The sequence below is a fragment of the Porites lutea genome, chromosome 11 (genome assembly GCF_958299795.1).
Source record: "Porites lutea chromosome 11, jaPorLute2.1, whole genome shotgun sequence".
In the NCBI taxonomy this organism is placed as follows: domain Eukaryota; kingdom Metazoa; phylum Cnidaria; class Anthozoa; order Scleractinia; family Poritidae; genus Porites; species Porites lutea.
In genome coordinates this window covers 7,122,642-7,133,432 of record NC_133211.1, presented here as the reverse complement: position 1 = coordinate 7,133,432, position 10,791 = coordinate 7,122,642, and the positions used below count along the sequence as shown (strand labels likewise).

Sequence of the window (10,791 nt, the reverse complement as noted above, 5' to 3'; positions counted from 1 at the left end):
AGGGTTGCAGTGGAGTAATACAGTCTGACTTTGAGCTGCCCTGGATATCATCAGTGAAACTGTGTCTAGATAGCCTCTTTGAGACATTCTTTTTGGCTGTTATGCAATCTTCCTTTACAAGGACTGTATAGGAGGTTACTGTTCAGAATAATAATATATTATAGCTTCTCAGCTTATCAAAAGTAATTTAAAGAAATTCAAAGCTATGAGAGTTTTGCTATGAAAATAATTAGCTGATATCCATACCTCTTTCAAGACTGAGCCCTCCTTTAAATGATTGTTAAGTGTTCTGTGCTTACATGTACTTCAAAACCAAATGACTCATCCTCAAGCTTAATGTATGCATCTTAATGATAGACTACATCAATTTTTGCAAGGTAATGAGAGCAGACTGAGGGCTTTGTTTCACAATATGTTGCATTTTAAAGCTTTTCCATTGGGATTTTTTTAGGAAACATTCAATGCACATAAAAACGTAGCACTAAATTTTTATTCACAAACTGTTTACAATTTATTCCATTACAAGACAGCAAGAAAAATAACTGGACCACGAGCCAATGCATAGTGGAAAATAATCTAGACAGCATAATTAGGAGCAAACGACTTATCAACACATCTTGTAAACAGCTAAGATGAACATGAGCCTTTCAAACATTAAAGATGGTGCTCAGTGTTCATGACCTTCATCGCCATCTTCATAACCTGTAGGTAAAGCATTGGCGTGTGGATTATGGAACAAGCTGTGATTTCCATCACCCCATGGAAATGCCTGCAAAATACAGTATACAAGTCACAACTGTGTTACAGTCCAAACACCTAGCATGTTCCACTCCCAGGGCGAGTACTCGGGATTTCAAGTGACGGGGATGATCAAAGGATTTTTTGGGGTTTGAAATTTTCGATTGCGGGATTTTTTTGGGTACGAAAATTTGGCTTGGGTAGTTTGATTTGAGTAGGGATTTTTTGGGGGTATTAAAAAGAATCAGATGAGGGAAAGGATATATTCAGATGGTATGATGAATAAACAAACATGAGTGTTCAATTTCCAATGTTTTTCTTTCTGTTTTAGTATTACCCCTTTCTGGAAGTTATAAGGGCCACAAAATCGGCATGGGATGTTTTGGGGGTTAATTTTTGGTCCAAAGATTTTTTGGGGTTTTGCTGGAAGCCCTAGGGGTTTTTTTGGGTCTTGACTTTTGGCTCCATTCGATCATCCCCGTCACTTGAAATCCCGAGTACCCCCCTCCTGGGGTTCCACTCATTATTTAGGAAAGACTTTTATCAATATTATTATTATAAGGAAAGGAATTATTGCCCTCAACATTTCTTTTTTTGTTCTAAATAATAATAGTAATGAATTCAACAATAGCCTTTTTCCAAATGAGGAGTGCTGTTTGGTTTGTTATTGTCATGATTGGAATGTTCATGAATGTGCACAACAGGTGACAGTTGGCTGATCAACACATCTCACTTAACAATTATTTTTTGTTTGCCCCACAAAAATTCACCACTTTACCAAATCGATAACAATTTTCCATGGTCTGTACTCTTACCGACCATTGAAATGACTATAATGGCAAGTAGTTTTACTGCAAAGTAAAACCAAAATTTTGACCTCATTTCTATGGTCCATAAGAGAACAGACCATGCTCTCAATTTGCTTTTACAATAACATTGATAATAAAATTATTATGGGCATCAAAATTATTTTGATGCCCATTTCCGTTGAAGTTTCTTGGAAAATTGGGTGTGCAAGAAAGAGAAAACCAAATTGTGCCACCATCCAGTCATTTCCAGGGTCTGTACTCTTATCAAACATAGCTCTTGACCTTACAGTGCACAAGAAATCATTCAGTTGTGATAAAAAAAGTGCTTTTTGGTATAAAGAAGCTCTGAATTTACAATACTCAAAAAGATGATTCTTAAAATGCAGGTGACTTAACTCTGCAGAGAAAAATTCCTCAAAAAATGAAAAGAAAGTTTTCCTGTTACAGGCAAGACTGGAAGCAACAGAAGACAATAGTGGCATATTTCTCTGGTGAAATTTTGATTGATGTTAGCAAATGACTCAGTCAACATTCTTTATTCCAAAAGAGGCTATGGTTAGAAGATTCCGGTCAAGGCTACTGCATAAGAAAAAATAAAGTCAAAGTAAAAAGTTAGGAGCCCCAGCCACATTTCTAGAAACCCATTGATTGATAAACTTCAAATTCATTAGGGCATAAATAGTGGCATAGTTAAAGTTCAGCAAACATTCAGGGGCCAATCTTTTCCTGAACCTCAATTGTATTTCAAGAAAAGAACTGGAGCCATGGTTCCTAAACCTCGTTAACAAGGATGACCTTATCGACAGTATCTGTATCTCCTTTGCTGTAAGTAAGCAGATCCTCGAAACTCGATTCATGCATCTCGAAACTTGATTTGTTTGAGTTTCAAGAGGCATGAATCAACCATTCACACCAATCAACAATGCTTACATGTACAATTTAAGCAAAGTGAAGTTTAAGTTCTTAAGCAATAAAAAAGGACCAACTAAAAGCTTTTTTTGGATACCAAAAGTTTTTCTGAGACTACAAAATTCATTTGATATCTTTTTGAGACAAGAAACTTCAACTGTACTGCAGCAGAAGCCCTGGGAGTGGAGGTCACTGGTGCCAATTTCAAGACAAGTGCTTGTTTGTTTAATTTTACTTGCAGAATTATTTTTGTCCACGGTCGACCACCACACGCTTTAAGTTTTTGTTTCAAAAGTGCAGAATGAGCATGGAATTTTGTTGTTTGTTCATTTGAAGTTGGCATAGAAGCTATTGTCATAAGAAGCATAAGTTTTAGACGCTTGTGTGGACTACTTGCTTTTAATTTTAGTCGTCTGTGAGTAAATCGGAAGCACCCCTAGCGACCAGGCGCAATTTCAAGTATTCAATTTTAACATGAAATGCAATCCATTCCTATTAATTGAAGTCATTCCCAAATAATAAGAAGAATATGACGATTTTTTTAATTATTGTAAAGGGTTTATGTCTCAGAATATTAGTCAACTTAGGTACTTACAAACCTGGTCATAAAATTTATTCAAATCTCAGACAAAGAGAAATATGTTGTGTGTTTCAACATCTTTGAAAGTAAAAGTATCATTCCTGTAAATTTCTTCAGCACAAATTCAAGACAAGATGGTGGGATTACTTGTGTCTATATTTTGAAACTCTGTTTACTGAAAAAAAACGGGGGGAAATGTGTTATTAAAACTACTGTAAGAGCTGCTTTATTACAGGTATTTTGAGTATCATTTGGGACTAAGTTGCAAAGCAATGAACAAAAAGTTGCTGTTAATGTATCATGTGAAGAATGAAATTAATGTAATACAGAAAAAAACACTCCCTTCCTATTCTGTGCAATCTTAAAGATTTTGTCTATCATCAACTTTGATGTCAGATTGAAATTTAGGACCTGGCCTTAGCTGGGATTGGTGTATAGTTAATAAATAACCATTACTGTACTTTTCAATAACATGCAAACTCTGAAATTTAATTACGATCACAAGTAATGGTATCGAGATTCAGAACCACACAAAATGGATCAAAATCCACCAATAACAAATCACACGCCATAAACTTTTGAAATCAATGAAAGTAAATTTCTGTTTCTTGAGGGGTCCGCTAAGATGAATGATGGCAATGAAGAACGAAAACATTAGTTGGCATTTGAACTTCAGAGTTCGCATGTTATTGAAAAGCACAGCAATTTGGATCATTTTTTTTTCATTTAATTTACCTTGTTACGAATCCTTAGATGGGGATACTCAAGAAACTCTGGCCTAGGATGGGTATGATGCTCCTTTTCCTTCACCCAGGCATTGTAAGCACAGATCAAAATTGCTGGCACAGCCACAAAAATTGAAATGTTCTTCCATGTCTTCATGGTTGCTAAATTATTAAAAAAGAAGACAAACTCAGCATACAAAGAAAGTAGTGGCCAGGGTTAGTGGATTTTGCTATTGGGCTAGTCAAGTCTGTTCTTAACTTGCCCGTGGGGTGAGTGAAGTTTTTTGGGGGAATTCAAATTACTGAAGAACTGAAATCAATCCTCCTCATTAAAATTTTCTTTCGGTTAGTTGAAATGACTTTTGGTATGGTACACGCTAGTTCTTATTAAAAAGAGACCTATTCAAACACGTCTTTAAAAATCGAGTTGGAAGGAAAGAAGGGAGAGTTTCCAAGACTTTTAATCCTGTTTATAAAATTGTCGTATGATTAATAGGTCGACCAAATATCAGACAACAATATCGCTTTTGCGATATATTTCGCTCTTATTAACACATTTTAAACTTACATTCAGCATGTTTGGACTCTGCTGCTTCCTTCTCTGCTAAAGTCATTTTTGATGAATCCGCAGTAGCAGCATAAAAACGCCTTGAAACCCAATTCAACCGAGAAAGTATGCGAGCCGCCATCTTGTCTTGAACACTCCGTGTTAAATGCCGAAAAGACGTCTGGGATGTCTCAAGAACCGACCAATCACATTTCATTTCTTATTGCACCATTTGTGTGAAATCCAAGATGGTTGTTGACCTGCAAAGTTTTTATGAATAAAGATCAATAAACTATTGCTTGCAAAATGGATTATCTTGGGGAACAGAGAGAAGAAGTAGAATGTCTAAAGTCTATCTTCCCAGATGAATTCTCGGAGCTCAGCGCATTTCCTCCAGCGTTTATGATTAGAATTGATGATGTGGACATTTTCACCTCTGTGTCATCTCTTCAGCTAAAGATCTCTTTTCCGCCAACTTATCCAGATGAAATCCCATTAATTGAGATACCCAACCGTTCTAATGCAATGCCGAAAGAGTTTATAGAAGAACTGCTCACTTTTATACGAGTTTCATGCAAAGAATATGTTGGAATGCCTATGGTTTTTAGTCTGGTAGATGCAACCAAAGAATGGATTAATGAAAATGCTGTCCGGTTCAAGAGCTCTGAGGGAGAGAAAAACGCTGTTTGTGAAACAGAGGATACTGAAAATAGTCCTGATTCACTGACGCCACAGGATTTGAAGTATAAGCTGGAAACTGCCAATGTGAAGGGGGGAAGATGGAACTTTGTTATTGGTCTTATTGGTAATTGAACCGTTTAAGCCCTAAGAGTGATCAGCATCAAATTTCTCCATATTATTATCAATGCTTTGTAAAACAGAGTGGTCATGAGAATTACAGACATGATCACACAAGATGAATTTGCTTGATATTTTGTTAACTTCTCCCCACGCTTCTGTAGGAAATGAATAAGGGCAACAAAATAAAATGAGAATTCAAATTTTGATCTTAGGGTATAATTTAGGCTCAATTTCTGCCGTTTTTCCAAGTCCAGTCTTAAATCCTCTCCCTTTTCTTTCCGGGTAATGAGTGCGATGAGGTGAGTTTAGAGATGGGATGGAATGGGATGGGATGAGATGAGATGGGATGGGATGGGATGGGATGAGATGGGATCGGATGGGATGAGATGAGATGAGAGATGGGATGGGATGAGTTGAGTTGAGTTTAGCCTTGCTAGCATAAATCAACATTCCCTTTGGGGGTGTGTGGGTTTTCTTGGTAACTTTAGTAATATGATCTGTTGTTCTTTAGGAAAACCTTCAGCTGGTAAATCCACATTCTTTAATGCTGCCACACATCAGAATATGGCCAAAATAGGAGCACACCCATTCACAACAATTGAACCAAACATTGGCCAGGCTTTTTATACCATACCGTGCCCTTGTTTACAGTGGAGTCACCAGTGTCAGGCCAGATTTGGACACAGTGCTTCTGGTGAAAGATTTGTACCAGTATTGCTCAAAGATGTTGCTGGGTTAGTACCTGGTGCATGCGAAGGAAGAGGGCGAGGAAACAAGTTTTTAAGTGATTTGTTAGATGCTGATGTTCTTGTTCATGTGATTGACCTTTCTGGACAGACAGATGAAGACGGAAAACCCACAACAGGTAACTCTTGGCGCCAATTTTTGGAGAGACATAGTTAAGTTGTAACTTTTGCAATCTTCATGCTTGAACATCTCATTAAACAGTCTCTTATAAAAAAATACAGTCAAACCTCCTTATATGGACAGCAAAGGGACAGAAAGAACTGTCTGCATGCAGGGTGTTCATTAGGCATTGGAGAATTCTCCTTTTACTATGCTGAAATATTTTTTACTCAGATGTGGGCCTCTTTCAAAATATTCTCCTGTAATGTTACACCTTTCTCCTGCTACTAGAATTCTTAATGAAAAAACTGCTGCATGTCAGAGTTGGTTACATTACCAAGATGGGAAATGTACTGTCGCACCTCCAGAATAGGTAGATTCTATTTATCTGCAAAGTGGTAGTCTTTGGTATTTTAAACTTTGTCGGAACATCATGTCTGACCTTACCAGAATTTAAAAAAAATTCATTGGACATAAGCCAATATTGTAGTTGCACATCGTCCAATGTCCAACTATTTCTTGCAGCTATGGTGTCAGAAACTCTTGTATCAAAGTGACCATCTCACGTGATCAGGATGAAATTATTATTCATTCAAAATATTTCCCCTATTCTGATTGGCTAAAAGCACACGTTTACTTCACCATAACCAGTTACTGATGACCAAATTTGGAAGAATTTTGTGTTTAGCGAGGAAATGAAGTAAAAAATGCAGCATTCATGTAGGTTAACGCACCGTTAATCGAGAAGACCTGGGGACAAGGTTGAGTTGTTTTGGTTGTGAACTTGAAAAATGGCGGACATTTCACTTTCAAGAGTAAGAACTAGGCGAAAAATAGCTAAAAACATGGCAAGAATGGCAAGAAGACAACTCAAAGGGCGACATCTGCTATTTGGAGAATATTTGCGGAACTGAACAACCCTAAACGTGCACTATCGAAGATGAACTTAACATCGATGGATCGATGGAGGTAAGCATATTTTAGCCATGTTTTTAAACTAGGAATTATTTTGAATGAATAATCAAACAGTTATTGAATTCGGCTTTGGTATCATATCAAGAATTATGGAGATCCCTCCTCGATCTCCATAATTCTTCATAAGATACTCAGCCTCATTCATTAATTGCTAAGTAATATAATATAATAATTATATTTTTTTAAGTCCCCACCTAAACAGAAAAGAAGCATTTTGATGACTTGGTTTTGTTCTTTTTTCACTAGAATATGATCCAACTAGAGATGTAGAGTGGATTCATCAAGAGCTTCATAGATGGATTTACGATAATATAATGGACAAGTGGGATTCAATAAGAAAGAAACCAACAAAACTCTGTGACATGTTTACTGGATATCACACTTCACAAGCTCTAATCCAGCTTGCATTTGAGTCAGCAGGGATTACAGATGCTAGGATATCAGCCATAACAAAGATGGAAAGGGATCATGCTGAGCGTTGGGTACATAAATTTGTTGCTGAATTTTTGCGGCTACGCTTTCCAATCCTTTTAGCTCTCAACAAAGTAGATCTTGCCAATGCAATAGATAATCTGGATAAATTTAACGCACAGTTCACTGACATGACAATGGTGCCTGTTAGTGCAAAAAGTGAATGCTTTTTACAACAGAAGTGCAAAGAAGGGGTCATTTTCTACCAAAGTGGTGCTTCCTACTTTGATATCAACACCCAGTCACAACAAAATATGGATGGTTCAGATAAAGAATTAGCGCACATACAAGAAAATGTTCTTCAGATGATTGGAGACACTGGTGTCCTGCGAGCTTTGTCAGAAGCTGTGAGTCTACGTTCACCAACATATGCCTTTCCTGTCAATTGCCTTGACACCTGTCAATCAATCAGTGTGAAGGCAAATGAAAAACCTCAAATACTTCGAGACTGTGTTGTGCTGAAACCGGGAACAACAGTTGGAAAGTTGTTTGATATCATGCTTTATCCACCAGTATCTCTTTTAGCTGGAGAGTATGTTAGAGCAGAAGGAGTTGACTCCAATGGAACAAAGAAAGTCTTGCACAAAAAAGACCTTATAAATGACTCCAATCAGATCGTGAAAATTATGAGCACAAAGAAAGCTTCTTATTCTGCAAAAACTAGAAGTTAAAAATGAAAATGGTTCGTATAGCACAAATAGGCATAAATCTTTTGGTATGACCAACCTATAATCCAGAAAACCAAAAAGTTCCATTGAAAGAACTGTAGTCAAAGAGGTCTCAATATAAAATATAATAATAGTCAGTAATGCTCATAAATTTACATCTGTATTATGTAATACATTCTCCAACCTGTTCTGAATACCTTTTGTTAAGGAAACTATTTTTGTAGAAGTAAAAAGGTTTTAAGTTTGGTGAATATTTTTCTGTATTCTTATAATAAATACAATTAATAAAGCAGATATTTATAAGGAGAAGACCAAAGTGCTGGGCACTATAAGGGGTTAAAAGACCTAATTAATCTTTGTGTTCAAGTATATCCTTTTCAAAAAATTCATCCTCGGTATAAAATTTCAGTCCGCAATTTGTTGCAAATTCTTTATCACTTGCACTACGATCTTTTCTTCTTCCTGCTGCATCACCAACAAAGAAACTCTTCTCTTTGTCAATTTTGACATCCCCATTACAGTTCTGACAGAAGAACTCCCACATTGCTGTATTGGGTTTGCGATAGTCGTCCTTTGTTGTTGCCACAAGTATTTGGAATGGAAGACCAACCTGAAAAAGGAACCATTACTTCATGACAATAATTAAAAATAAATAAAACCTTTGTTAATGTTTTAGTTCCTTTAGGACGGTTGAAGTAACCAATTTAGCAATACAGTTCGGAATGAGACACAGGACTTTTACTAGGCCTTTTATAGTCCGAGTGCTATCCCAAGGTAAGCCAATGAAAAATGCTGTACTACAGAATAGAACGTGCACCTAAAGTGCTCCACGAGATATGCATGAGGAAAATTATTTTTACTAGCCATACAAAACAAGTGATACATTAGAAACTAGCCCCAACTGCAACAAAAACAAGGATTGCTATTGTATCAGTAATTTCCCAGCTATAGCCGTGATTTTATGCACTACCCAGTACTTTTACCCACTACAAGTAAACTTCTATGAGATTTGATAAGGGCTATAGCAAAACACTGCATTACATGTTGTTAATTGAGGGCGTCACGCTCCATTAACTGTGTTTTACAATTGAGTTGTATAATTTTCTTTTGGTTTAGAGGATATTTGACTATGTTCCCTCCCCATCAACAACAACAACAACAACAACATCATCATCATCATCATCATCATCATCATCATCATTGTCATCTTCATCATCGTAACCATCATCATCAAATTAAAATGCTCTGTATTGCCTCATCAACAATAACAGCACTAGCAGCTTACTTAGCAAAATCATTTGGTATAAACAAGGGGAAAATATTGTTGCATCTTCAATGATTCAATGCAACAATGAAGAAATAGAGTAAGCCATCATGATCTTCCCTCGATTATTTACACTCTAGAAGCTTGGCATGAGAATGTACTTCTAGGAGCAGCAGTTTCATTATGACAAATAAATCTCACAAAATATATATTTCTCTGCCATTTGCTACAAATAGTGACTGATTGTCTGTGTCATATATGTTAATAAGATAAAACCAATATTATTTTGTAACCCTGGAAAGTTAAATATGTTTCATTCCATTTGCATGCCTTAAAGTCCACTGAATTCTTTGCCGACATACATCTGAGCATTCTCACTTTGCGTAAAGAAAAATAATAACAAGTCAATATTGCATGCTTAACTTATGTGCATCCTACCTTGTTGACAAATCCTGCAAGTCTGCCTTTCTTTTCAGCTATAACCTTCTCCTTTGTAGCCTTAGCTTTGCCTATAGCTGCCTGATTGGTGAAAATTACAAGTTTATATCCTGCCTTGTACAATTTTGTCAGCTTCTGTACACACGTAGGATACAGTACAGACCACGCATCAGCGCCGTGCTTGAATAAAGATGTCTTAGCTAAAGTTCCATCAAAATCAAAACTTGCAATTTTGTTTGAAGGTTGGATGCTTGGTGATTCAAAGTACAGTAAAGTTTCTTTCCACTTCCAAGGAGTCTCTTGGTTGCCTGTGCCATCAGACTTTGAAATTCCAGTGCTTTTTGAATTATCTTCTAAAAATGAAAAGGACAGGCTGGGTATGAGACGAACATGTGGCACAAATTTTTGCAGGTTCTAATTGTTGCGGTTTTTCCAGCAATTTGCAAAAATAAGTTCAAGCTGAGACTCAGGGATGAAGTGGGGGAGTGAAAACCTCATTTTTTCCCTTGCAAAGTGGATGTTGTCGTAAGAAAAGGTTGTACCAATTAATAGAATCATCACCTATGGGAAAATGCCTTGATATTAGAACAAATTTTCTCAACTTATCCTTTAATATTTGTATGGAGATCAGTGTGGGGAATTTGTATGCGGATATTGGGGTATAACGGATTATATTGCTAGCTGTACACAACAAACCAAACCAAATGGGGGATAGCTAGAAACTGTGTTTATAATAGCTTCACTCTGTAATCTATTAATAGAATGTCATTTCCTGCCAGTACAGTGGGTGTAATCAGGTTCTGTTCTGATTTGCAGCAATAAAAATACATAAAATTGAAATCAAGCATTTCCTACCTACTTTAGAGGCTCCAAAAAATCGCTTAATGTTACTTTGCTTTTCGTGACTTTCAGTTTTCTCGACTTCTTCAATTTTTCTTTTCATTGACCTTCCTCTCCTTTCCGCCATTTTAAATTACGCGTTAACACTGGATAGCGGTTGCTACCATTAAAACACGTGCA

The 10,791-nt window shown here is 36.6% G+C and overlaps 3 protein-coding genes across 4 annotated transcripts; 1 reads left to right on the top strand and 2 right to left on the bottom strand.

The window, feature by feature from the left end:
• Positions 1-476: 476 nt before the first annotated feature.
• LOC140952143 (cytochrome c oxidase subunit 6A, mitochondrial-like) lies at positions 477-4,489 on the bottom strand. Its single transcript, XM_073401571.1, has 3 exons — positions 4,330-4,489; positions 3,772-3,923; positions 477-769 (listed from the first exon to the last, which is right to left on the bottom strand). Exons 1-3 carry the CDS (start codon positions 4,448-4,450, stop codon positions 668-670), a joined length of 375 nt encoding a protein of 124 aa, XP_073257672.1. The 5' UTR covers positions 4,451-4,489; the 3' UTR covers positions 477-667.
• Positions 4,490-4,548: 59 nt separating this feature from the next.
• On the top strand, positions 4,549-8,253 carry LOC140952144 (uncharacterized). The gene is made up of 3 exons (XM_073401572.1): positions 4,549-5,113; positions 5,621-5,974; positions 7,177-8,253. Exons 1-3 carry the CDS (start codon positions 4,615-4,617, stop codon positions 8,070-8,072), a joined length of 1,749 nt encoding a protein of 582 aa, XP_073257673.1. The 5' UTR covers positions 4,549-4,614; the 3' UTR covers positions 8,073-8,253.
• Positions 8,254-8,277: 24 nt separating this feature from the next.
• Positions 8,278-10,791, bottom strand: LOC140952142 (uncharacterized). 2 transcript variants are annotated; one of them, XM_073401569.1, is made up of 3 exons: positions 10,627-10,791; positions 9,772-10,124; positions 8,278-8,679 (listed from the first exon to the last, which is right to left on the bottom strand). In XM_073401569.1, the coding sequence occupies exons 1-3, from the start codon at positions 10,736-10,738 to the stop codon at positions 8,419-8,421; spliced, it is 726 nt and encodes a 241-aa protein (XP_073257670.1). In that variant the 5' UTR covers positions 10,739-10,791; the 3' UTR covers positions 8,278-8,418. The 2 variants fall into 2 exon arrangements, with proteins under 2 accessions (XP_073257670.1, XP_073257671.1); XM_073401570.1 differs by having other exon boundaries at positions 9,772-10,121.

Excerpts from the sequence above, each read along its gene's own strand:
- LOC140952143 (XM_073401571.1), bottom strand. The coding sequence starts at position 4,450 with ATGGCGGCTCGCATACTTTCTCGGTTGAATTGGGTTTCAAGGCGTTTT. Across the intron at positions 3,924-4,329 it reads AGAGTCCAAACATGCTGAAT|CAACCATGAAGACATGGAAG; the intron begins GTAAGTTTAAAA and ends TTAATAATTTAG. Across the intron at positions 770-3,771 it reads ATCTAAGGATTCGTAACAAG|GCATTTCCATGGGGTGATGG; the intron begins GTAAATTAAATG and ends TGTATTTTGCAG.
- LOC140952144 (XM_073401572.1), top strand. The coding sequence starts at position 4,615 with ATGGATTATCTTGGGGAACAGAGAGAAGAAGTAGAATGTCTAAAGTCT. Across the intron at positions 5,114-5,620 it reads CTTTGTTATTGGTCTTATTG|GAAAACCTTCAGCTGGTAAA; the intron begins GTAATTGAACCG and ends GTTGTTCTTTAG. Across the intron at positions 5,975-7,176 it reads AGACGGAAAACCCACAACAG|AATATGATCCAACTAGAGAT; the intron begins GTAACTCTTGGC and ends TTTTTTCACTAG.
- LOC140952142 (XM_073401569.1), bottom strand. The coding sequence starts at position 10,738 with ATGGCGGAAAGGAGAGGAAGGTCAATGAAAAGAAAAATTGAAGAAGTC. Across the intron at positions 10,125-10,626 it reads TTTTGGAGCCTCTAAAGTAG|AAGATAATTCAAAAAGCACT; the intron begins GTAGGAAATGCT and ends TTTCATTTTTAG. Across the intron at positions 8,680-9,771 it reads TTGCAGGATTTGTCAACAAG|GTTGGTCTTCCATTCCAAAT; the intron begins GTAGGATGCACA and ends TTCCTTTTTCAG.